The 27,798-nt window shown below is 39.6% G+C and overlaps 1 protein-coding gene across 1 annotated transcript in view; it reads left to right on the forward strand.

Moving 5' to 3' along the window:
• SPIRE1 (spire-type actin nucleation factor 1) overlaps nt 1-27,798 on the forward strand; it is a 67,802-nt gene that overhangs the window by 23,155 nt on the left and 16,849 nt on the right. Inside the window, exons 3-7 of the mRNA XM_009084801.1 lie at nt 10,250-10,333; nt 11,853-12,017; nt 18,444-18,530; nt 18,893-19,022; nt 22,587-22,628. Of these exons, the coding sequence (XP_009083049.1) occupies nt 10,250-10,333; nt 11,853-12,017; nt 18,444-18,530; nt 18,893-19,022; nt 22,587-22,628 (508 nt within the window). The remainder of the gene's footprint in view (nt 1-10,249; nt 10,334-11,852; nt 12,018-18,443; nt 18,531-18,892; nt 19,023-22,586; nt 22,629-27,798) is intronic.

Consider the following 27,798-nt stretch of genomic DNA (forward strand, 5'->3'; position numbering starts at 1 on the left):
CCAGCCGTAGTGAGTTCACATGATCAGGGCAGTGCTTGTCTCCCTGCACCTGCCACAGGTGAGGCTCCCTGAGTGCTGCATCCAGTTCTGGGCCTTTATGGGAAGAGAGACAGCAAGGGGTTGGAGTATGTCCAGAGAAGGGAATGAAGCCCGGGAAGGGTCTGGAGCACCAGGAGCGGCTGGGGGAGCTCAGCCTGGAGAAAAGGAGGCTCCAGGGGGACCCTCTCACTCCGCACAACCACCTGACCAGATGGTGAAGCCAGGTGGGGATGGGGCTCTGCTCCCAGGGAACAAGAGACAGGACAAGAGGAAGTGGCCTCATGCTACGCCAGCGGCTGTTCAGGTTGGACATCAGGAAGAAATCTGCTATGGAAAGGGTTGTCAGGCATTGAAAGGGCCTGCCCAGGGAGAGGGTGGGGTAACCATCCCTGGAGGAGTTCAAGGAATGACTGGATGTGGCACTTAGTGCCATGGTCTAGTTGACAAGGTGGTGATCGATCAAAGTGGGCTCTATGATCTCAGATGTCCTTTCCAGCCTAAATGATTCCGTATTAACACAGTCCGAGTGCTGGTTACTTTGGAAAAGGGCAGGAAGGGACACATGCCCCTTAAAGCTGAATTCTTCACCGAAGCCAACTTGTCAACTAACAACGCTTTCATAATTATTTTTTCTAATAAATCCCTGAAGGATTTTCATTTCTTTTGTAAGTCAAGATCCAGAGTACCTTTGAAAAGCAGGATAAGATTATACAGGCTGACCTAAAAATTTTGCTGCAGAAAGAGACAGAGCTGTTCCACCCACGCACACATGCTCCCACTGTTTTCCTTCTTCTGGTTCTAGGGAACAACCCAGCAAATATCAAACAAAACAAAATAAAACAAAAAAGGAGTCATTCCTTGTCGGGTTAATGAGCTGGACCAGCTCATTAAAGGGTCAGATGAGCCTCAAAGCAGCACAAGAGAGCTTATATTCCCACACTGATAGTGGAAGATGCAAACCAGTCAGAGGCATAAGGAGCTGGTGTTCTCTCCTTCCTGATTAAGATGCATCATCCAAGAGGGATAATCCTTCAGAGATGTGTCTCTGCTGCACAGGGTCAGGTTTCACCTCCGCTTCTCCTCCAGTCCTACTCAAACTGAAATCAATTTTTAAACTGAAGCAGTGTCGCACTAGGATAATTTTGACAGTGTCAGCATGGCTAAAGAGCCACTTGTTTTCTGAAGTGCCTGTGTTATGGGACATCTGCATCCAATACCCCTGGTATAGACAGTACTCAGGATACAGGGTCTCTGGGCTAAATCTCCTCTCCTGAACTTTGATGTCAGCATTTTCACATCTTGTCTTCTAACTACTGGATATATTAATTGAGGGATGTGTTCTGGAAGTACCTCATTCAACAGCAATTGCAAAGTCCCTGTTAAGACTCAAAGATAAGACCCTTTGAAGTTCTTCTTTCTGCTCAGAGAGGAATTACATTTCCCATAGTTCTTGAACATCTTGGTTACAGTGAGCAGTAGTAAGGCATCTCTGTTGTCAGTGTCAAAGTAAAATGTTGTGGGTTATAACCACTTAAAATCAAGTCTTAACAATAATTTTTTAAAACATTGAAAGATGTAGAAGGGCATTTCGAATTTGCAAATTATTTAGTCACCTTGTAATTGAACATAAAAACGCAACAGCGTCTGACCACACCATAGAGTGTACTATGAGTTAATCCCAAACGAAGGAAACCATTTGCATCTCGCAGACTATTAGGGATTGATTCAAAGCACATTTAGGTCAAAGGAAGTAATCCTTGTAGACGGAATTTTGGCCCTACTAAATCAGTAAGAGTTTTATCGCTGCACCTAACCAGGACCAGAATGTTGACCTTTTGATTTCATCTTACTCTGGGTCAGTCTCCCAGTAGGCACGTAAGAAATTACCAAGAAAATAATCTTAGAAGCAGCTTTTGCAACCTAAATACTTTGTGTTGATGATGTACTTGATCCTTGGTTATAGCTTTTGTCCAACTTATAGGTTTGGAAGGTATTTAATTTCGAAAGTAGTGTACAAAGAAAAAAAGTAGGTATGAAGAAAGTGTGAGGTGCAATGCAGTAAATCTAGCTACACCATTTTAAAAGTTTATACTTGAGGCAAGCAGGGATCATGTGATCACACTAGGTTTGTGCCAGTAAAAGCTGTGGTATTGTTTATAGTCTCTTCTGTCTTGCAAATACATAGCAGAATCTTAAGTCATGAGGGGTACAGTTAAATACTTTTTTTTCTTTACCTTTTGTTGCTGTCATATGGGTATTGTGTACAAAGGAGATAACACCGAATACTTCAGTGAGGACATTTAATTGTAATTAATTTGTGGTGATTGCATTGGCAGATAACTGGGGGGAAAAAAATCCCCAAGTTTCATACCTCAGCTCCAATTAAAACAAAACCCTTATAATGTGTAGTATTGTGGGTTTGACACTAAAGAAGTCAGAAATTTCAAACAGTTTATTTCAAAAGATAACAGCTTTATTTGGAGATCTTCCTTTAGAATCCCTCATACCTAGACAGCTGTGGATGTGAGATCAAAACGAAATTAAAAACACCAAACATGGGGGAAAGTCCTCTAAAATTACTTAAAATAACTTCCCTATGAAAAAAAAACCTACTGTGAAATTACTTGGATTCCTTCTAAGGCCACTGAATGGCATCTGGGTAGCTGTTTCCCAGATATATGAGTTCAATAGTTTTTGCTAAGTAAGCACTTAAAGATCCAACTTCACTGTCATGGAAGAGGGAGAATTTTTATCTGCATAAATTCACTTGCTTGGAGTGGACCAGATCTGACCTACCTTATGGTACAGCCTCAAGCAGATTTATGGGGAAATAAGCTTTGAAAGAGGCAGAAAAATTATTGCTATGATGCTGTTTTCAATTTGACCCTATAAAAACTTGTCAGGAGTTTGAAAATTACAGGATTTCATGAGGGATAGATCAGGAGGTAGGAGGGATAGGTCTGTGGGGTTGTGATATGTTTTATTACTAATATATGTATACTGAGGAGTCACATGCTCCCCAGTCCATCATGTGAGCATCACTGTCATAGAGCAAATGGAGTGTAGTTTCAGAAAGGGTTTTACTGGCATGCATTTGGGTGAGTGTATTAATCAGACATGATGAAGCAATGAATGAGCTGTTCAGGTCATCTCAATGGATGTCAAATAAAATGTTTAAGGCAGTTTGTCACATAATTGATGCCATGTGGTTATTTCCAGTCTGTTTCCCTGTGTATGAAAGGTCAGCATTAAAGCTGACTTGCAGACAGGGAGATGGTACTTCCATTCTTAAGGAGAATGAAATGTTTCATGTAGTGGATGCAGAGGACAAGCCAAAGTTGAGAAAGATGTGATACTACTATTGGAATAGGTTTTTTTAAAAAATAAATAATGTAGAGTAACAGTAGTAAAAGTATTTCTGTAGAATAGCACCAGCTACTCCAAAGGTGGAGTTGAAATTCAATTATCTAACTTTGCATCTTTTTGCTGGCAGCATCTGTATGCTGCTTAGGCTCTGTGAAAGGTGCCCTTGCTGCAGGTCCACCCTGGGTACCATCTGCTGCCATCCAGAAGTGGTCTTTTGATGGGCCAAGACCTCCTATCTGTGTTCTGCTGTTTAAGCATTTAGAGCTGCTGAAAAAAAATGGAGTACAGGTTGTTTTTCATCTCAACCACTGAGCTTTCAAAACTGCAGTAGAAAGATTCCATAGAAAGGGGACTTTTTTTGGTTTTTTTATTGCTTGAGAATAAATGTCAACAAGGTGGAGGAAATATGTGTTTGTGTGGTGAGGGGCAAGATACCTTGAATATCTGCTAAAAATCATGGAACCACAGAATGGGTAAGGTTGGAAAGGACCACAGAGGGTCATCCTAGAGCACATGGCACAGGATGGCATCGAGATGGTTCTTGAATATCTCCAGTGAGGGAGAATCCACAACCTCACGGGGCAGTCTGTTCCAGTGCTCGGTCACTCGCACAGTAAAGAAGTTCTTCCTCAAAAATGGACCCATGTAAAAGAGAATATTCATCTTTTTCAGGATGATCCAAAAGTCACTGAGTAACCTTTGTTGACACCTAGCTATAGACAGAACTGTAGGCACAAGTAAGTGATGTCCGTGAAATAAAACAAATGTTCCTGCTGTGGATTATCTGAAAAGGTCACACACATTGCTCAGAAATGGCATCAAATGTGACTGAGAGAGACAGAGAGAAACTATGCAAGCAAAGGAATGCAGAAATTGCTGCACTGGATCAGACAGAGGATCTACCTGAGCTGCTATCCACATTGTGAACCTGCTTTATTGAGGGGTTATCTGCCCTCATCCTCCTTCAACTCCATGTTACTGCCTGGTCTTGGCTTCTACTGGAGTTAATGTTGCATGTGCACTTCATGGCTGAGTGAGCCAGCAATGTGCCCTTGCTGCAAAGAAAATTCTTGTGGTGTCCTGGGCCGAATTAGGAGTGTTGCTTGCAGGTCAAAGGAGGTGATCCTTCCCCCCTGCTCAACTCTAGTGAGGCCACAGCTGGAGTGCTGGGTCCAGTTCTGGGCTCCTGGGTGCAAGAGAGACATTGACATACTGGAGAGAGTCCAGGAAAGGGCCACAAAGATGATGAAGTCCTGAAACAGCTCTCCTGTGAGGAAAGGCTGAGAAGGTCTGTTCAGTCTGGGATAGAGAAGACTCAGGGGGATCTCATCAATGTCTACAAATACCTGAAAGGAGGGTGTGAAGAGAACAGAGCCAGACTCTTTTCAGTGGGGCCCAGTAGCACGACCAGAGGCGATTGGCACACAGTGAAACACAGGAGGTTCCTTCAGAACATCAGGAAACACTGTTATTTGCTGTGAGGGTGGCCAAGTGCTGGCATATGTTGTGGAGGAACATTGTAGAGTTTCCATCGCTGGAGATATTGAGAAGCTGCCTGGACATGATGCTGGAAAACTGGCCCTGGGTGTCCCTACTTCAGCAGGGGGGCTGGACCATCTGACCTCCAGAGCTTCCTTCCATCCTCAAACACTTTGTGACTCTGTGAGTGGTACCAGTAAATGGTGATGCCAGCCTGGAGCAGAGCTAATCATTCATGGGTGGACTATGGGTGATAAACTCCACAGCCAGTACAGCTGGTGCTAAGAAACACCATCTGATGGTGGCCAGCATAAAATACGACTCCAGTAGGCAGATGTGTCTTAACCTGTCACAGTAGGTGTGACTCACATCTCAAAATGCTTTAAAGACTAATGTACACCCTAGAGCATCAAGATTAATATTCCTTCCAAACTGATTAAGACTTTATATATTTTTATAATTGCCTACATCTTTGATTGCAGCAAAAGTCCATGCTCATCAAAAACTCATCCATAATCGCATTATCCACAGTGTGCCTTGTAATTAAATTTTTGGTAGAATACAGAGAAAGCTCCCAATCTGTCATCTTTGTGCTGTTCTTTTAAAACATGTCACCTTTCATTTCTGTCCTTTCTGATGTCAAAACAGAATTCTTTCAGTCTGCCTGGATATATTTCAATCTGAGCTGTATGAAATATAAACATACAAATTCTAATTAAGTACACGTGTAGAAATGAAATTGTGCCTTTCTTTTTTTCCTAATTTCATGCTGTGCAAAGATTCATTTGGAAAGCAGTTAATGAAAAAAGTCAAGTGTTTCTTTCCATTTAGCATGGCTATACTGGTGTATTATTTGTACAAAATATGATAATAGAGGTAGTTAATAGGTACCAAAACAATGTTAATGGCTAACTTATTTTGGAAATAGAGTCATTAGCCAAGTTACTCTTACTAGTCTTGTGACTGTAAAAGCTGTCCAACACCCTGCTGCTTGGATTTTCAGAAAGCACAGCTGGAGAAAGGAATTGATTCACAAACTTTTCTGCTCATAACTTCACTTTTGCCTGCACTTCCAGGCCTCCAGTGACTCCACTTTTGCAACTGTGTGACTGTCAGGCTTGCAGCCCCATCGTGGTCTGCTTGATCCCTCAATTTAGGAGCTTTAATAAGGGAAAATGCTGCTGGTTTGTGTTTGTTGGGATGGGAGTTCCTTTTATTTTCTTAAGTGGTGCAGGTACTGTTACTCAATCAGTGTTACATGCACTTGGTTTGGGTTTTTTTGTCTCTTCTTAAACAGTTGTGTTGAACAGCATGATGACTATTGCTGAGCAAACTGCATCAACCCATAGCACTATATAGGAAGAACTTTGTCTGATATCAGCTCAAGAGGTTTTCAGGGACTGATTTAACTGAACCTATTCCCATGTTTGAATTAAATGGGGTTTTGGTGTCTTCAAAGAACTGCTGGCCAAGCCCTTGGAATTTAAACATAAGATGTATAAAAGCAGTTTTCCCCCAATGTGCATGTTATGCATTTTTAAATTGAGCCTAGATGTGCCTAGATATTTTATTAGTTTCACAGACAGCAACATAAGGATCAATTTAATCAGCAAACAAATGACTCTTAATTCAGAGAATGAACTGGGAACTGCAGTAGACTGTGTTCTGCAGTCAGTGAAAGGCAAAGTCCAGGTCTGGATTCCCTGGAATACCATATTCATTAAAGCATTGTGTTTTAGAGAGCATTTTATGGAAGTGAGTCTTTGACACTGTGCTGACTAGTGTCTTATATAAGCTCCCATCTGTCACTGAGCACAGAAGAGCACGTCTGAAATGTGGGCCATGCAGCAGCAGAAAATCAAGTGCCTGCTTTTAATAGTGCAGCAAGAGGTTTGAAGACGTTTGATATTTTTATTACTAGCTTTTGTCACAAAATGCAGTTTTTTAAAAAAAGGCCAAATGCTGTAATGGTTTAAAAAAAAGACAAAAGCTCTTGAAACACTCATTTCCTACACATCCAGTCCTTACTTCCTGAACGAACATCTAGGCTTTAGTGGGTCAGTCGGGTCTGTGGTATGGCTCTGACGTTCTGGGAGCATTTAGAAAAACCCTTTTAAGATATTTCTGCTTTCTGAAACGGAAATCCACTTAGGCCATGTATTTATTATACTGTAAGAGCTTTTCTTAAGCCATTGTCCCAAGGGTAAGTACAAGTGGCTGCAGCAGCTGAGGTTACTTGCAGGTTTTGAATCACAGCTGAGTTCTGAGAGTCTGATGTGTTGTCAGTGTGTTGGTTTCTATAATTTGTGATTGAAACAGATGCTGAAACCCACTGGTGCTGGCTGGGGGTGCTGGGAGGAAGTGATAATTTTCCATTTAGTCTAGAAGTTTAAACATAATCATTTGTCACAGTGAGTTTATTCCTGCCTAAGCATCACCTGACAAGTTGTAGAAGAGTTAAAGAAGCCTTCCTAAGCACTGCCTGCAAGGTTAGAGCACTTGCTGGGGGTTTTTTTCTCCCCAGTCCTCCAAAGCTTTGTAACTTCTGTAATGATGGAATTCCTCTAGGTTCCACTCTTCTGCACTAATTGTGTGGTAAGCTGCATTTAGAGGACTGAGCTAGGGGCTGGGGAGGGGAATGAACTATCCCTCTAAAGTGGTTACAAGGTACAAGGGCAGCAGCCAGAGTACTCAGCACAAGGATGGGGAGTAATAGAAGCCTGACTTGGCAGTAGCCCGTGCTTGTACCATCTCCTCTGTATCATAAAACGACACTTTGAGAGACTTACCTCTTGACTGGCAGGTTTTGCTCTTGCAGCTCTCCAGTGCATGGTAGCCAGCATCACTTACACCTGTGCTTTCTTGCATAGAAATTCCCCCTCTAGCTATGTTCCAGAGAAACTAATTAGATGGTTGCCTTATTTGGAAGATCTTTCAGTTGCGCAGGGTTAGATTTCCCCCCCCTTCATATTTTCTGTTGTTGAGAAGAACAAGTTGTCATTTTTTTAGCTTCATGAAATGTTTATGTCAGTCAAAGGTATCAGCCTTTGGGCATAAACCAGCCTAGTAAACTGTATGGTAGGGAACGTATTTGCTGGGAGGGGTAATTGCCATCAGTCTTGTTAAACAGTTGAAGTATAGGCTAAGCAGCTGGAACATGTTAATTTTTTAAAAAATTCATGTATACCTTCTGGCATGGAAGGGAGGAGCAAATCTGACAGTTGTGAGCTCATTTGCTGAAGTTATCATTTTGATTACAAAAAGGGGAAGTATCAGAATGATTTTATATTTTGCAGCTCATCAATAAATGTTAGCAGTTTGCAAGAAAGCAGGTAATTTACAGTTCACAGATACTGTACTTGAAATGATTACTGTAACTGTATGATACAGAATGGCAAAATACACATAAGCAAGGCCTTTATGTTACCTGTTCTTTCCATTTTTCTTGTTTTTTTCCCTTGGAAAAGGCAATTGCCTGTAAGTGTCAGACTGACTGCTGACCACAGTGCCAGGACCAACACAAGTTTCCATAAAGACATTCTTTCCCAGTTGGGTATCCTGTTGTGATACTGCAAGTCATGCCGAAGTGTTTCCACATTGTCCCATGATATATCTGCTTTTGTTTGTGTGGGTGATTTATGGTTTTCAGAGTCTTCCTGTAAATTATGTATGGTAGTACTTCTTCTTTGATGAGAAAGAAATTGTGTTACTTAAATAAAGTAAATAAATACAGAATAAATAAAGAACCCATCTGGTCTCTTTCCAGAGCCTCTGTGATGGCTGAGTCACATACACTGTCTCTGTAGCCAGGTTTGGTAGCTGCACTGTTAAATGTGCAAGTTAAGCACTCACCACCCAGTGCTTCCATTTCTTACACTGAAATGTTGGCAGTTTAGCAGCTACTTCTGGGGACAAAAAGTTATAAAAACAAAATACCTATTTTTATTTCTTTCTGGAAAGCTCAGAGGCTGAGCTGAGACTGATTGTTCAGTTCCATTAAAGGAATAGCTTGAGTGCTTGAAAGTAAAAAGTATGTGTCTGTCAGACTTCTGACCTGTCGCTTTACTCTCATAAAATAAAGAAGTAGTTAGCAAAGTATTTAACTATCCATTTTGAATATATTAGTGAGTACTTAGAAAACAGATCAAATTAAACATTGTTAGAGATTTCCTAGAAAACTCTCTGTAAAAGTGGAGTAGATTATGGAGAATTTGTTTGTACTGTTGATTCCAGGACATTTCAATACAGAAGTAAACACAAAAAGGTAGACTTTTGGATATGCAGGTGTTGATGTGTATAAGATAATTTGTGTAACACCACAGCCTTCTTAATCTTTTTCTTGCATACTTCTGTGTGCAGACTTGCCTATTCTTGGCCTGCTGTAACTTTTAATCATTTTTCATATTCCTGTTGGTATTAAAGCTTTTTTTTCCCCATTTGCACTCAGTCTTTTCCATATTTGCATGATTGATCTTGTTCATAAATAACAGTTTTCATCTTTGAAAGATCTGTTTCTCTCCCTTACATGGTTTTAGTACTGATATTTCAGAATCTATACCCATGTTATACAGATTGATTAATTACAGCATATATGTAAGTCTGTCACTATTCAGTGTAAAGGATTTCTCCGTTTATTTCTCCTTGTAACTAATATTCTGGGAATTTCTCCTTCTACAACAATGAGCTGTCTTGAATTTAGCAAATAACAAGAGGATCCTTACCAAGTTGGTAATATTTTCTGTATTGCAGCTTAAAAGACCTGCTGGGTGATTGATTTTTTTTTTCTGTGCATAGCCCAATTTTAGGGATGTTAAAATTTCCATGTATAGCTTTTTCTCTGGCACGAACTTCTTTAATATGCAAAATTTAACATTTTTTTCCAGCATTTAAGGTTCACTTTTCAATGAAGAGAAATATGTTCAAGTAGTATTTCAAGTTACTTTTACAGTATTGCTATTCAAGTCATAAAACGTGCAGTAGAATGTTCCATTCCCTCACCTGGGGGAATGGTCCGAAGCAGTGTCAGGGGAGGTTTAGGTTAGATATTAGGAAAAGTTTCTTCACCCAGAGGGTGGTTGGGCCCTGGAACAGCCTCCCCAGGGAAGTGGTCACAGCATCAAGCCTGGCAGAGCTCAAGAGGCATTTCGACAGTGCTCTCAGGCACATCATGTGATTCTCGAGAATGTCCTGTGTGGGGTCAAGAGTTGGACTCAGTGATCCTTGTGGGTCCCTTCCGACTCTGAATATTCTGTGATTCTGTAATACCCAAACAACATAATACAACAGATATCAAAAATTAAGCTTCAGTTTTACTTGAGAATAATGACACTGTTCATTTATGGACTCATTTTCTTTTCATTGGCAGAACCTGAAGAAGATTCAGGAAATGGACAAAGAGGGAAGTGATGAATCCAGCACAGATCTCGACGAGTTAAAAAATGCTGACTGGGTAAGACAACAATTGAATAGTGATTCAGCATCATTACTAGTAGTTTATATTTCTTTATAAAGCTTACCTAAGGTGTTATTGCCTCCACTCTTATGAGACGCCCACCTGAAATACTGTGTCCAGCTCTGTAGCCCCCAACATAAGAAGGATGTGGTCCTGTTGGAGTGAGTTCAGAAGAGAGCCTCAGAGACGATCAGGGAGCTGTAGCACCTCTTCTGTGGAGACAGGCTGAGAGTTGGGCTTGTTCAGCCTGGAGAGGAGTAGGTTTCAGGGAGACTGTAGAGCAGCTTTCCAGTACCTCAAGTGGGCCAACCAGAGAGCTGAAGAAGGACTTTTTACAAGGTTTTGTAGTACAGGATAAGGTAGAATGGCTTTCAACTGAAAACGAGTAAATTTAGATTAGATACTAGGAAGAAATTCTTTACAGTGAGGGTGGTGAAGCACTGGAACAGGTTTGAGGAACCTGGTCTAGTGGAAGATGTTCTGGCCCATGGCAGGGGGATTGAAACTAGAGGATCTTTAGGGTCCCTTCTAATCCAGACCATTCTATGATACGATGTTAAAATCAGTTTCTGGTTTTTTTAAACATATGAATCAATAGTAACTCATGGCAAGTTAGAACCAAATGAAGTCTCAGCTTTCCTTTGCAGACAGATGAAACAACACAATCCAAGCATTATTTTTTTTCTTTAGACTGTTTTCTTGGAGAAACATTTTTCAGTTTAAAAAGAGTGGACATTTAGACAGGTATCCTGCTGACTGCCCTTCAGAGGGGCAGCCAGACAGTAGACAGAGCCACCAGCTGTGTTTCCAATGGTGAAAGAAAAAGGTTGCAGGGAAACTCTTAACCATGAAGTAGCTTTTTTTATTTTCTAGTTACTATTCTTGCCAGTTCATAGAGGCACATTATGAGGTTCTTAAAAGTAATTGATTTCAATTTCCCAATGCTTTATCCACCACCTGTTCTTCCTTCTCTCCAGCCATTCTGCTTCCCAGAGAATGAGAGAGAGGTGTTAGCATGTGGTGTTCTTACAGGCAGAGGAAAAGGAAGTTGAGTACTGAGCGGATATTGCTAAACCTTAGGATTTGGAGCCCATTACAGAATTTCTATTTGAAAAATAACTTCTGGGAAATTTTGCAAGAAAGTTCTGGGCAACAAAATTTCAAATTTAATCACTGTTTTAATTTGCATTGTATTAGCTGTAAGTCTAAAAACTCTAAAGACATGCTTGCAGTATACTTGAAATGGGAATATAGATATAAGGTATGAGAATTTCAAGCCTTTTTTCTATACTTGACGTAAGACTCGGCAATCCTGCTGAGTTGCAGCGAAGTTTTGTTACATTCATGAGTGTTAAAAATAGGCTTATGTAAAATAAAAAGTGTCTGGTTGATGTGTTAAAAATAAAATAGTACAGATTTGGTGGTGTCTGCAAGGAAAACAAACCGCTTTGGTTTAATGTGAGGTGGTATTCAAGGGTAACATATTCAACAAAATTTCTCTCTCTTTTCCCTCCAGGCTCGTTTTTGGGTGCAAGTGATGCGAGATTTACGGAATGGCGTTAAACTTAAGAAAGTTCAAGAGCGTCAGTACAACCCACTCCCAATAGAGTATCAGCTCACACCCTATGAAATGCTGATGGATGATATTAGATCCAAGCGCTATACCTTAAGGAAAGTCATGGTAAGTCAAGAGAATCACCAGAATTTGTCAAATCTGAAATGTTCTTTCCCTTTTTCATCTTCTTCTTGTCTTCTCTTTTTTCCTGAGAATCTTGAAATTGCTATTTCTTGTAGATTCTAATGTTCGTGGGTATTATATGGCCTCTTAAATTGATCTAGGGCATTGAGGGGGAAAATAGGAAGCCAACAAATGTTGTGTATTTTGTTTTCCATGTGACACGCATTTAAAATTCTGAAAGACATGCCTACATATCTTATGCTTGAACAAATTGCTTGTGTTGGTTTTGTGATTACCTGAAGAGTCATCTCAAAAGTCTGGCCATGCTTTGCACTGAGAGATTGTTTTAGACTTTTCTTGTTAGAGAGAACATTTATCTGGAGTTACAACCTAATTTTTGGAATCCTGGAATGTAAAGTGCTGCCATGAATGATCCTGTGATGGGAAAGGAAAACCTACACTGGTTGAAAACTTACATTGTCAATTGCCTATATCACAGTGTTTGAACACTTATGTTACCGTGATCTGTTATGAATTTTCAGGGAATACTTTATGTAAAAAAATTTTGCTCTTCAATTGGTAGATGTTGAGCTCAATTATATTATCCTATCCTATTGTTGTTTTCAAGTCAAGACTATATGCCAAAGCAAGTGTTCATATGTCCTTTCCTCCTAGATCCTTATAAAGGTGCTTGAAAGATTGACTTGAGGCACTGTTCTTACCAGAACACATTTGATATTTACTGATGTCTCACTGTGCTCTCTGTCCTTTTGGGTTATATTTATTTCAGCATTAAGATGTTCTTCCTGATAAGCTACCAGCTGATCTAAAGGGCTCCACGTCCCTCGTAGGATGTTTTAAATCTCTTTGTCGGGGTCAGGTATTTGGTCAATATCAGTATTGATGCCTTGCACTTACTTATCCTCACCTGTCGTTAGTTACAGTGGAAGTATTGTCTTGGAATATTCAGTGTTCAGGTATATTTCCTTTCCTGACAAAACCTCACACAAGCTTTGTTAGTGAGAAGGTTGTGATTACGACAGAAAAAATCAGAGACAGAGTGGGGTGGGCGGGAGAGGAGACAGACGAGAGGTAGAAACTATGTAGTATAAATGCCTTTTATGTTTGAGCTGAAAGTACTTTCCTAATCGAGGTCTGGATTTAGACTATCCGATTGTGTTTATTTTCTGCAGCAGATGTTGCTTAAATGTTAAATCAATAGGGAAAATACATACACTGGTTATGTGTCTTTCCCCTAACAATTCAGAGAGCTGTGCTAAGTGTTCCTACTACCCACTGCAAAAGGGGAACAGTGCCCTCAGGACCTTGATTACTGTATGCAATCAGGATAGTCGTTTTGTTTGAATGGGAACCCCTGGGTCATCTAATTTTGCTTTTGTCAGACTAGCTTTTAATTCATCTTCTGCTAAGCAAGCTCCTGCCTCTTCAGAAGAGATTTTCTTCATTATACAGTATGACTTGGAGGCACAGCTGCTCCTCTGCTCATCCAGACTCACACTGTGTAGAAAATCCCTGCAAGCATGTATTTTTGGCCTGCTATCTTGTCTACTGGATTGATTGTCCAAAGTGACCTCTGGGCATAAACATGAATTGGGATTGAAGTCAGCTGCAGGTACAGTACCTGTAGGGCTGTGATGCAATTGCTGCTTAGTCTGACAACTGCTGATGACAGTGTGTTAGAAAAATCACTTCTTTCTTACTAGAAACCTTAAATTCAGTAACTTGGATCATGCTGCAGGGTCTGCTTGAAGATTGTGCAAAGCATGTTCAGTAAGAAGGATGCAGCTTGACATGGAATATATGGAGTCTGAAGGATTCACACAGAATTACAAGTTTTGTTAGATTGCATAAATGCAGCACCTTTTAGCTGACCATCATGGGTAAAAGCTGATTGCATATATTCCCATGAGAGAAAACTGTTGTGGTTCTTGAGAAGAGGAGAGAAGAACAAGAGCCCTAAGACTGAATTTTAAGGCAGTCTAGGAAAGATGGATAATGTTTCTATCAATAAAAATGGATGTTTGGCAAAATTTTTATTAGAGGCAATTTTTGTTTTAGATTTATAGGTAGTAGTTTTAGACTTGTTAGCTTGTGAAAACACGTGCTACTAATGATAACAAGAGGTTAAGTAAAGTTTTTAGGTAAGTGAGGTGCAACATGAAATCTTCACTGTTCTTTTTATTCAGTATGATACTGTGTTTAAAAGAGTAGCTTGGTCTGCCCCTGACTGCTCAGTACTCTGAGCAGAAATTAGGAAAGGAACAGATGTTCCTATTAGGAAGTATTTTGGTGTTTCATACTATCAAAAGTGTTGCACTAACAGACAGCAATAACAGGAGCTGCCTGTCCTCACCTATTTTCTGTCACAGTGCAAATATTCAAAATGTTTGGAAGATGTAAAGTGTCAAATTCTGGGCTTTTGCTAAATAACTGGTTATATTAGTTTCAGTGACGTCAGCATTTCTATTTCAGTACATATGGAAATAATTCTGGATTTGTCATCTCTCCATCCTGATGCAAGAGTCCTTGTTTCTGTGATTGCTGTGGGAGCGAGATAGCTTTCAGTCTGGCATTTTGTAATCTTTAAATGTCTGCCTGGAGAGGTTTAATAGCATTTTTCTCCAGTGGAGCACCCACTCTCACGAAAGTTAAAAACTGAGCATTGGTAGAGTTGATGCTCAAAAATGGAGAAATTTAAGAATTAAATTACTCTTGCAAGCTTAATTTTTCCTTATTATGCATATGTGTTAAACTACAGTTTTTAATTTTGCAGTGATTCACAGTTAGCTTTCCTTTTTGCCCACCCCTCCTGAGATGTGCAGTGTTCACTGTATTTCTTGAGCAGTGTTTATTGAACAGTAAATGATATCTCTTGTGTTACTTATCCAATGCATGGCTGTAAGGTACCTTTTATGTACTATCCAAACTCAGCATTACATTGCACAACAGTTACATTCTTCATAGGTAACAGTGCTCTTGTCTTCATACCCGAGCTCTTCGCAGATACTTGTGCTACAGTGGTATTAGCTTGGCCATGTTGCAAATGGGGATTTTAGATATAGGTTGAAGGTGTTATTATCAAAAATACCCACTAATTTGTGTGTCTAAGCTGAGAATCCTCTGACATGTTTTTTGGTGGGTTTTTTAGATGTTGTTTTTAATATTTATTTCTTCAGATTATTTAGCATCTTACAGTACTTACATTAATTGCAGTAACAGCTATGCATGGACAATGTTTTCATAAGCAAGATTTCGTATGTTTCAAGCTGGACATAGAGAATGTGAGGAAAGGCCTTTGACCAGTTTGTCCAGTTGGGCATTGTAGAGTCTGTACTCTTATGCACACATCTGACTTAGGTGTACTGAATGGCAGTGAGTTGCCACTCAGCAGGGAACTATGCTTTTTGCTTGGGCACATGTTTCTACAGAAGTGTAGGAGTCATCCTAGGTAGAGCAGGGAGATTTACAGTCCTTAGTTATGCTTCAAAGGAGTGACTCTGTGTAAGCACTATGGTTATCAAGTGGTGTCATAAACTTGTCTCTGCAATAGATGTGCAGGGCCAGCAGTGTGAGTGCAGTGCATTACAGTGTGAAGCACCAAAGCACTTCATTCTTGGACACTGCTGCTTGAGCTTGCTGTGTGGTGTCATATCCACACTCTGTAAGAACTGTGTTAACTAAAGCACTATGCAGTCTGCATAACACAAGATGGTAAATATATATCTACTTATAATACTTTAATCCTCCACAGAACTTTATAGTGAGCTGTTCTGGAAATGGTGTAGTGTGGCCCCTCTGTCTGGTTCAGTGTCTATTCAATTTCCTTTTAAATAACGATTTCTAGATAGTACAAAACTATATCAGTTTCTTGTTGGCTATTATTTAGAGATAGCACTCTCTTACTTAATGCTGACACCTTTTACAGTGAGGCAAATAAATGGCTGAGATAACTGAATGCCAGTGATAAATGATGTATTTTTTGTGACAGTCATGAGCAATGTAGTTGTTTGGGATCACCATTTTTAAAGCTTGGGCTTCAGCCAAAGATAACTAAATACCATTTGCAGTTATTTTTTTTATTGCAAATCCATATTTATATATTAAAATATGATGGTAGCAAGTTCTGAGTAGATGATTACGTTCTAATTTTTTTGTACTTTGGCTATATAGATCTCTAAATTAATGTTTGATTTTTATAGTCATTGGTTATGCTTTCCCCACACCACCAGTTTTAATGCATACTGCTCTACAAAAGCTGAAGACTTAGGATACATGAAGACTTAGGATAGCTTTACATGTTTTGAGGTAGTTATTTATATACTGGTTTGCAGTTGGGACCAGTCTGGTATGTGGGGGGAAAAAAAGATAAATTTGTTGCATGTTTTTTGTACCTGCATCTGTCATAGCTGCAATCTGTACTTAGACTTTAATCAAGAGCTTTGAGTTTTAATTAAGTAATAGTAAAGGATACATTTGCAATTGCTCTTTACAGAGAGTTAATTTGTGTAAATCAATAGAACTAGTGTGGCTAGAGAAGCTAAAAGATTCCCTTTGATATCTTTCATATCAGTGTCTTTTTGGGCGTTAACTATGAGAAAGTAGGTGCTGCCACCAGTGCTCCTGCTCTTGGCTTGTTGGCTGTGAAACATCCACTTGCTTTGCCACCAGCTCCCCATGTATCCTGTGGAAAATCACATTTCTGCTTTTCCAATCAGATGGTAATACTGATACTAATTATACCCTGGTGGTATTAAGTCAGGGCCTAGAGTGCCCTGAGGTGAAAGGCTCAGAGCCATGTATTATTTATTTACTATTGTCATGCAGAGGGTTGCTCCCCAAGGCTGGAACAGAGATTATCAGTTTACAAAACGGCTGCTCTGATGGTAATAATTCTCAACTTCAGCTATCAACTTTGACATCTGATGAACAGTAACTCAGGGAAGACAGACTTCTCATTTCATTAACAATCCTCCAAAGCATGCTGGCCTCAAAAAACTGCTCAGTCTTTAAACAGAAGAAATCAATCACATCCCTTAAAATAATGTGCTCCTCATGATAAGATGTCAAATCACTGTTTAAGATAAACCTTTTCCATTTTAATTTTTCTCCAGTATTTTTAAGAAAGTGATGCATATTGTAGAGTTTAGCAGCTTTGTATTCTCTGCCAAGCGACATGAAACTCACTCTAAGGAAGCTATGGAAGTGGGTGGGTGGAACAAATAGAGTTTGGATCATGTCTAGGGTAGGATACCTCCAGAAAGTCCTGGGAAAACAATTAAATGCTCCCCAGGAGGGAGATGGCATCCACTTCCTTAGAAAGAAAGAGGTGAATCTTTGTGACGAGGCTGTCACTCAGTCTCAGCCTGGAAACAGGACATGTCTAAGGTGACCAGAACTTATTTGGAAGCTGCATGGCACTGATGAAGTTCAATTAGGAATCACATTCAGGCAACTTTATGGACATTTAAACCCATTTTTCTGATTGCAGCATTCCTTCTGGTTAGTGAAAGGGCATGGAATTTGGCAAACCAGGGATGTGTCTTTACATGTGTTGCCTGGCTACAGAGTTTGCATGAATAGAGTCTCTCAAAGACAAATTACTCAACTGACCCTTAAAAAAGAAAAAAAGGTGCTGAAATATGGGACACTTGGTCTAATAAATACAATGTCACGGGAATTTCTGTCAGATTGGAGGACAGGGCTGATAGCCAGGTACTGTGTAGTAATAGGATGTGCCAGAAGGATATATGGCTTAGGATGCTCTCTCATCCCTGACAGTGTGCCTGGGCACTGTGCTGTATGAAGACCAAACCTGACAGGTATTTTTTTTAAGCAAATCCGTACACTTATTCCCAGCTTGTAATTTGTATGTTCTTCATATGATAAGAAAACTTCCATTTCCTTCTCGTATATCCTGTACATATAGTGAATTGATGATTCTTTCCTGTGAAGTCTTGTGTATGGTCTTATGTCTGAATGAGGCACCAGAAAAAGAAATGTCTGCATCTCTGGAGAAAACCAATCAAAGAAGCAAACAACCCTTCACACAGTCCCTCTTCTACAGAAATATATGACTTACTGAGAGGAAAAGTACTTCTCCCATAGACATGATTGCAGCCTTGACATTTGATTTCATCATTTCAAAATCCTGAGGATTGCTGATTAAAGCTGCTGCAGTCATGGTTATTTTGCAGCTATCAGCAAAGCTGAAAACCTGTTAACTACGTGTTTTGCTTGCCTGTGCTCTTCATATTGATGCTCTGCTCAGGACTGGGTGGGTTTTACATCTGGTACAGGTGTCAGAACACCACAAGCTCTGTCAGGGTTGTTGTGAATTTTCAGTTGATCTCTTGTGCATTAATATGAATGTAAAACACAGCAATATATATTTCACTTTCTCCTTTCCAGGTCAACGGTGACATCCCACCTCGATTAAAAAAGAGTGCCCATGAAATAATCCTGGATTTCATCCGATCGCGACCTCCATTAAATCCTGTATGTAAACCAGTGCACTTCATTCCTAACAAAACTGTGGGTTTTTAAAGCGTGCTTGTGTCCAGTAAATGTGTAAATGCTACATTCTCTGCCATGGGCCTTCAAAAATACTGTCATCTTATATGGAATGGGATCTCTTAAAAGAACAGTGTGTCGTTTCTTGCACATACCAATTAATAGCTGTTACTACCAGCAGCCCTTTGTCTCTGGGAAATCATGATGCATCAGGGGAAATTAAAACCTCCTCCATGTTTATGTGAGGTTTACAATCAAAACATTCCACATTATTTTCCAAAAAAGAGTGAAATCTACTTTCAAGGAAGCACTTTTTAATACAGACGTGATTATCTTTATCTCCCAAGGCCTCAGCAAGGAAACTGAAACCAACCCCACCACGGCCACGGAGCCTTCATGAAAGGATCCTGGAGGAAATCAAGGCAGAGAGGAAGCTACGACCAGTCTCACCTGATGAGATAAGGCGTAGCAGGCTGGGTAAGCACATGGACAGTTTTCACCTGCACATTCCACAGAAATCTTCCCCAAGAAGCAGCAGTATTAGCCATATATGCAGTTGCCATGGAAGATAAAATTATTCTCATCTGTTCAGAAAAAGGAACCTACAAGCATCTCTAGGGCTGTGCAATCTTTGTGCTGAGTTATATTTTCAAATAAGAAACATAATGGTTAAACTTTATTCCATCCCAGGTTTAATGTATTAGATAAGTTTAATGGTATTGTATTGCTTGTGTTGCTGTATCATGTTGCACATGACAGTTCATGGTAGATTTTCTCAGAATGGAACAGGTGTTGCTTCCCCTCAGTGCAGTATGCCTTACATGTCTGGAAGTGTTCTTTACATGTTGTTTCTTAATTACTTTATTCTTTTTGTTTCCTGTTGTTAGCATTGTCAACTTCTTTCTTTCAATTTAAAATCTGCTTTTATTTTGTTTGCTGAATCTCTTGTATTTATTTTGAATCTAAATCTATCATTATTTTGTAAATTATGGAACATATGTTTGTAGATCTTTTCAGTGAAAAATAGTTCAGATTTGCACTGCAAAACTTTTAATTTCTGCAGTGTGTATTCAACAACCCACTATGAAATGATACAAACACTGCACAGTGCAGCAACCACCAGTTTGCATTAGTTCAGTGGTTCTGGTGACAAAAGCATGACAAATATCTAAGACTTAGATTGCCTTAAGACCATGGTATTTACCTATGTCAGAAAAACTGAACTAGCTGGATTTTTGAGGAGCAAATGTGGCATCTTAGGGCTGAAAAGCATGAAATAATCCATGTATGTACTCTCTGTTGCTGCTTTTTGCAGAATATTTGTGCTTGCCACATGTGCTCAAAGGCACTGGTCCAGATTCAAGTGGGTTGTGACAACCCATTGTCTCTGAAGAAAAACAGTTTCATCAGCCTTGCTTTGTTGCATTGTTTTTGAAGCGCTCGGTAGAGTCTGGTGAATGCTTGGGTGCGTCTTTAACAGCACAGTGTTTTGAATATTGTTTCCTTGGGCTTCCAGTTTCTGGTTTGGATTCAGTTTATGCTTGCTGTATCAATTAACATTTCTAACAGGTGTAGACATTTTTCCAAATGTAGGAAGCTTGTAACAATGTGGAATGATTCCTTACTTTTCTTTCAGACATTCAATTTCAGTGTTTAAAATATTCTCCATATGGGAACTATCAGGGGCCACAAATTTGATCTAAAAAATCTTTACAATTTCTAACATATAAATGGCATCAAACTCAATTAGTAAAGAGTTTCTAAAATCAATGTTACATTTTGGACTATTACTGCTTAGGAATTCCTGCACTGATTTCAGGGCATGGCCTCCAATGAGGGATACCTGGCTCCCACCAAGTCTTCATTTTTTGTTAAGGAATTAAATTTTTGAGTTTTGGAACTGTTATAATTCCTTCTGAGTCCAGTGAATTGATAGGATTAAATGCCATATTGCTGTAGGTGGAAAAGGGGATGCATGTGAGTTTTTTTCCCTAGTATATGTTTGCTGCTGGCATGAAGAAGTAAAAAGAGAAAAGGCCTTTAAGATAATTCTTCCTTATGTTGAAATACGAGGTTTTGTCCTTTCTCACACTGAAATTATTGTTATGCCCAAAGTTACTTCTAGAGTAAAATGTATTTGTGCAGGATTGGGAACGGAGCAATTCTAGTGACACTCAGTGTGGTACAAATAGATCTTCCCTATAGTTTGAATGATCAGCAAATGTAATTTAGTGTAACAATGTGTAAGGTAATGAGGCTTAAGGATTATAAATCTAAGTAGAAACACCACATGGGACACTTGCACCATCTGGACAGAAATATTTGTTGCTATTAAAAAGGAGAAAAAGAAAGCACATTAGAGTGAAATGTTTGGAAGCATTAGGTATGTTTCACATGTCCCAGAGTTTTGCTCAGTTTATAGCAGTCAAGAGCACAACTACACTTGACTGTTGGGGGGATGGGGGATGTAGACTTGCAATTCCTCCTCTGTGATGAGTGTACCCATGGCACGCGTTTCCCAGCAGCCACAGTCTTTGTTCCTCTGCTTGCACAACGCATGGTACAGGTAAGAGCTTCTCTGCCCTGATTTGCCACTGAGAAAAGCTAGTCTGTGCCTGGCCACTCCCAATGTAAAACTTCTTTGGAAATGAGGATTGAAACTTGGTAGCTGTTCTCACAAAGAGAGGGCTTTGAGTAGAGGAGCTGGAGTGAGCTTTCAAATGACCTCATAAAATCATCAGCGTGAGCTGTTGAGACAAACACAGCCTTGAGGTACCTGTCCTTGTAATTAAAGGCATGGATTTGTGCCTCCAGCAAGCAGAGCTAATGGAGCTTGGAGAAAACTTGGTTTCATGTGAATGTTTTATCAACCTTCAGTTAGAACTCAGCATAAGGTGATAAACACCCTTATGCTTTAAAATGTATTTGCCTTTATGCTAAGTTTGAACAGATATTGTTTCTGTAGCTGCTATCTATGGCTGATGCAGTCTAGTTAATGAACTACAGGAAAAATACCCTGAGTCCTAAATTTGGCTCTGAGTCAGCCACCTACTGCATTCACCACCTAGATTTATTCTCATGAGCAAAACTTGTCCCAGTACAACCTTTTATGAACACCTGTGTGTGACTGACAGGCCTTCTCGTACCAACTTGCATGTTTATCACCTGTCAAGTAAGACACGTATGCTGATGTCAGTTTTGATGTGTTTTTGTACATTCTTGTCATTGGGCTTGGCCTGTTTATCTGGATTAGTGCACCGTAATTTTCTTTTCAGTTGAGGACTATTTTGAGTGTCTGCTCCCCAAATTACAGTGTTTAATTGGAAACACAGATAGATCTTTCCAGAAATAAAGAACATCTGACCACTTTCTTATCTAGCAATAAAATACTTAGAGGCTCAGAAAGAAGAGAGTAATATTAGGGATACATTTTAAAGGCTAAGTGCACCTAAGGTTTTTTAAAAGAACAAGAATCAGCACAAATCTGATTTTGTTTGGCCTTTTTTTCCATCCTCTTCAAGGAAACTACTGCTCAAGCTTAGCTTGAGTGTCTCTCTTTATTAGTTTAATTATAATCATTGGAGATTATGCTTAAAAAAATCAGAAATATCTTTATTTCAGGTCACTGAAAGTTGTGTGAAATGTGGCTTTGTGCTTTCACTTTTTTTTCAGCTCTGTCTTTCCTCTCTCGCTTTTCTTTTTGCCTTTCTCTCTTTCATGGCATTTTAATTGAAAATACTGAATTTTTGAGATACCTGCATCTTGTTTCGATATTTGATTTATTGAATTCCAAAGATCTCGTTCTGCAACTATACTGATGTTTATAATTGCTCTGTTTGCAAGTCCCATTTATGCTACTGTAGTTTTCAGACTTTGGGCTTCACTACAGTAAAGCAGTAATATGTCTGACACATTTTGGGTTTAGGCAACAGAATCCAAAATGTCTTAAGTGGAGTTAATCTTCTGTTTTCGTTATCCCTCTGCTTTTCTAATAGCTGAATCGTTTTCTTTTTTGTTGTTTTTTTTTCTTTTTTTTTACAGCAATGCGGCCACTTAGCTTGTCTTACAGTTTTGACTTGTCAGGTAAAAGGTGCTACAACACCTGACGTGGGTATTGTGCTTATTGTGAAATATGTTCCATCTGTTTGTTGAATTCCCATTTAAGAAAGAAACTTGAAGGGATTCTTCCAAGATATGGTCAGTGAAAATAAGAAATTAAGATAAATTAGTTATTGATTCCTACATTTCCCTTGCCACAAAAAAATATCTAGGTACAGGAAACATCTGCATTTCACCTGAAAATAGGGTGCTAGAATTCTGCTTAAATAAATAACCAAAATAAGGTGGCCCAGAGCTATTCCAGATTCTTAAAAGGATTGCACAATACAGTGTCACCTTCAAGTCTGATTTACTTGTTTATTAATCTGACTTTTGTGTCTTTGCACTCTCTTTTTGACCAGACCATATTTTGCAGTACTGCATTTCACACAAGGATCAAAAAACTAGCTTTGAACTTGTCTACCTTTCTAAATCTAATGAAATATACCTATATATACTAATCTAGAAAGAAACTGTCAGCTCTACTGAGTGTCTAAACAGGAAAAACCTTGTGAGCTGTGAAATCAAAGACATCCACTTAAACAAAGGTTAAACCTTCTTTCTTTACTGGTTATCAAAATAAGTTGCTAAGGTTTGCTGGTAATAGCTGATACAGAGGATTCAATAGCTGATCCTTCATCAACTATCTAATATCAAATTTCAAGTTTCCTCTTGGTGAGCCATTAGTTAGGTAACTGCATGCAGTAACTGTATGAACTTCAGAGACAGCAGCATCAGGTAGAGTTTGTGCCTACTAGGCAGAAAATAAATTCATTCCTCCCACATTATTCACTAACTTTCCAGGATGCTCAGGCCCAAAGTTTATGTCATCGAAGCTTGAAATATTCAACATTAGCCTCGAAGGTTTGTCTGCCGAGGAGAGCTAACTGTCTTACGCTAGCTCTTGCCTAATTTGCCTTGGGTGACTCCTGGAAACAGTCTCCAAATAAACCCATGCTCCCTGTACCCCCTGCCCTCCTTCCTTCGAGTAACATCTCATCAGACTTTTGCAGAATTCTCATCCTCAGTTTTTCCATGCACACTTCAGCCTCATCTGGTTATCTTCTCTTCAGAAAGGCATAATCTGACTGAAATTTTGGAACTAGAGAGATCATGTAGAAGTGTTTTGATTACTATAACATAAAAAAAATACACTAGTTATGTAATATGGGAACACAGTGACCTATCTGTGAACGTAGCTCCCTGTTCTGGCTGAGCCAAGTAAACAGCTTGTCACTGTCAAGAGGGGAGGAGGGACTCTTGGTGCTCCCTCCTCTCCCCAACTCCCCTCTACACATGAGATTCCCTCTCCTCCTCTGTGCCAGTCCTGCTCATTTATTAACCAGATGACCTGATTAAACCCATGTAAACCAAGAACAAATGTTTCTAATTTTTTTTCCCCAGGTTGGTTTTCTGCTCCTTTAGTGATTTAAACCTGCTTACTATCTGATCAGATGATCAGAGAACTGGCTGAGGAAGGCAGGTGATGAGCATGGGTGGATGGGAGGAAGGAACAGGCTTTCCCTGTCAGAGGCAGTGACAGGCTGTTAATCCAGCTCAAGCCTTTTTGTGAAACGTAACACTCATGGTGTATTGTACAGCTACTACAGCTGTCTGGTGGGATTCAAATTACATATGTACATGGTGTCATGTTTTACTCCACTGAAAGCTGCAGGCTCCCCAAGGGCCTCAGATAGGAGCATAAACAGGCAAACTTCACTTTTCAGAAATTGCTGCTACTTTCAGATATGCCAAAAGTTTCTTCAGTTTTAAGATCATAAAACTGAATGTGCCAGTGGCCAACAAAAGGGAAATGTTCATATCTCTCCATGTACATGTGTCTGTCTGCTTCTTCTTTTGCCTTTGATTTCTAAGAATTCCTAGACATTCTCATTTGTTTACATCCAAACAATATTTTGTAAAAACTCCCTTCATAATCCATTAATTCATTACCATAATATTTTTATTTTGAAGAAATACCTTTAGCAATCTGTACTGTACTTGGATTTGCTATTTTTGACTGACCACTGAAGAACTCTTCCTGGTTTCTTTATCCATCTCCCAAATGTGATTGGTTTTGTTTTTTCAAGTCTTATGGCTCTCAGCAAGTAATATCGTATGGCGTGACTGAGTGATCTGATAAATTGTCCTTAGAAGTAAATTTGGGATGATTAAAACATTCCAGTTAGGTAGATGTGAGACACCAGATGAGCAGTACAAGCAAATTAGATGGGTTGGGATATTGATAGTAAGCAGATAAGCAGTAATTTTGAATGTTGTTGCTTTGTGAGCCTTTGCTTTTTTCCTTATTTTTGGAGGCAGAGAAGCTGTGGTGTGCTGTGCTTTCATCACTGTTTCCACACTCTTGCTTTTTCACTGCTTTCATTGCTCCCTGCTTGATGGAATTGCTGTCAGGAAAAACAACACAAACCAGCTGAAAAACAGAAGTGTTTCCTACTAAGTGCTAAAGGACAGGTGCAGGTTTCTATTATGCATGCTGTCTGCAGTGGGGACGATGCAGCCCAATTCTGAGAAGACTTTTGCTGGCACAGAGCCCGTGTGGTTGGTATGTCACACTACCCAGCTCCATAATCTGCCTGCTGTTCCCCTGAAGAGAGGAGGGGGACCCAGGACCTCCTTTTGCACTGCTGTTTCCTACTGGTAGACTAGAAGGAGCGAGCAGTGGCCACCTGTAGTGAGAGTTATCTGAGAGGCACTTGGATATCAGCTGGGCACCCGGGCAGTCATTGTCCATTTCCTCTAACAGAAAAACAGCTTAAAAGCAGCTTCATTTCGATGCACTATGTTGAACATAGCTCAAAGGATCAGTCATTCCCACTATTAGCACTCAAGTTCTTACCTCAAAGCTGTATGCATGGCTGCTTTGAAGCTGTTGTATCAGAAACAGTTTATACATTTGGAGGGGGATGTGCAGGGAGAGAAGAAAAAGGAAAGTGAAGCATTTAAACCCAAATTTCATGGGGATTATTACTTTTAGATCATGTCTGCTTCAGACCACTCTGAGGAAGGAACTCCAGCAGGTCCTGGTAAACTCCTAATTTAGATAACACAATAATACATGTAATGCAAACACCAGCAAAAGACTGGCAGTTTGTTACACTGATTTTTTTAGTTCTCAGGTTTGACTTCCACATCTTAAGTCCATTAAAAGGAGCAGCACATCTCTGTTACCTCTATTCATTATATAATATTTCCCAGTATATTATCATCATGACTAGAAAAAAGTAAACCTATACTAATTCTGCAAATCTCTTTTAGCCGTCTTTTAAACTCAGTGTAAAAATTATAAGCTTGAGGAGTACATTTGCTGTGTAGAACAAAATTCAGGTTTCTGTTGTCACCCTTTGCCAAGAAGAGCTGGTTAGGAGGCAGACAGCATATGGTTACATGACTGCTGTGGTTTGCATGTAATTCGTGGTCTGCTCGATTCCTTGTTTCGCAAGAGACATAATCTCACATGTAAATAAAGGTGCATTTCATATTATCCTAGGGTGGGGTTTTTTGTCACCTCCTCTTCAGGCTAATCCGGGAAGCCCAACACAACGATCAGGTAATCAAATCAAGAGCTTCTCTTCTGTCATTTGCCTGTTGTAATGGCAGCGAGAGAAAAACTCAAAAGAAACCAAACACATTCATCCAATTTGCAGGTACTGTTCATTGTACTTGCTGCCTGAAAACACAGAGAAATGACACTGTCCCAGTGTGTCTGACTCTCTAATAAAATCTTAGCCCCAGGCTGTTACTCACACAAACCTTTTTTTCAATATCATTTGAATTATCTTCAAAACATTTAGAAGTTCTATGAAACTAGAGATTGTGTACTACTATCCGTTTAAAAAAGAAAACAACTCTAGGTTTTTGCTTCAAAGAATTGTCCATTGATTTCTTCTGTCATATTCATTTTTATAAGTACTAGTCTATTTGTTGTTTCTGACTTGTTTGTCCTGATTAGTTTTGTCTTGTTTATGATGATGTACGATTATTTGCCGCCTGGTAATGTTTCTGTTGCCTGAGTGCATCACTAAAATAGCCTAAACAGAGTAACCATTTTTAGTCTGCATCTGCTAACAAATTCTGGTTTTAATTTTAAAACAAGTTATCTACTTGTTGAAATGAACAGTTCATGATTTTCCTTAAATTGTGATAATCCATTTATTCACACATATCCAGTAATGTAAGTGCAAGAATGATAAACTGAACTTAATTGACAAAATGGACTTTATAGATTGGGTAGTATTCTAATTCTACAGGGTTTTTTAATTATTCTCTAGTGCTTGCAAGTTGTAGAAACTCCATGGCTTTTGTTCTTTAGAAGAAAGAATGTTGATAAAAGACATTTCCTACTGAAGAGCTCTTGAAAACAAATACTGTGTTGGATTGTCTTCTCAATTCACCTTAAACTTCTCCAGTATTTCAAGTGGTCTTGAACCAGCTTATGAGCAACTCAGCAATATGTATGAACAACTCAGACACGTGTGACTTTAAATAAAGATTTAGGCTTCATTGGTAGTGATTGGCTACATAAATTACCTCCAAAATGGACCAGAAATTTCCATTTCTGGGGCATAAAAAAATGGGCCTAAATTCTTTAAAAAACAAACAAACAAAAAGCTACACCCAAGACAAACAGGAAAAAAAAAAATCAGAAAACAATGATGTGAAAACACATTCCATGACCTTGCTCACCTAGGGGATGTCTGGTGGGTGTTCCCTGCTCTTTCCTTTCCCCAGACCTGTTGTGTCTTATTTTTTGGGCAGGAGGGAGATGCTGTTGGCCTTCCCATCATTTATTCTCCCAGGGAGTCTCACAGTGCTTACAGGCCATTCTTTACCCTCCCTACCATTAGGCAGGGGGAGTCACCACCCAGGAGGTTTAGGCAAGAAGGGACACCACCTTTGGCTGTTGTTTTGGTGGTGCTGCTTCCTTGGACAGTCTGTGCCAGAACTACCCTGTGCAATCCAAAGACAAATCAAAGGTTTTCCTCTTGCCCCTTTGGGAAACCCAGAGCTTCTTCAATCAACTGCATGCCAGGTAATTATGAGGTCTCAAGGAGTGGCATCAGCAGCAGGGAGGGGAGGCAGTTTGGGTATTGTTTTCCTGCTGTCCCTTTCTGGGATTGCACTGAGGAGCTGT

The sequence above is a fragment of the Acanthisitta chloris genome, unplaced genomic scaffold, assembly GCF_000695815.1.
Source record: "Acanthisitta chloris isolate BGI_N310 unplaced genomic scaffold, ASM69581v1 scaffold9221, whole genome shotgun sequence".
In the NCBI taxonomy this organism is placed as follows: Eukaryota; Metazoa; Chordata; class Aves; order Passeriformes; family Acanthisittidae; genus Acanthisitta; species Acanthisitta chloris.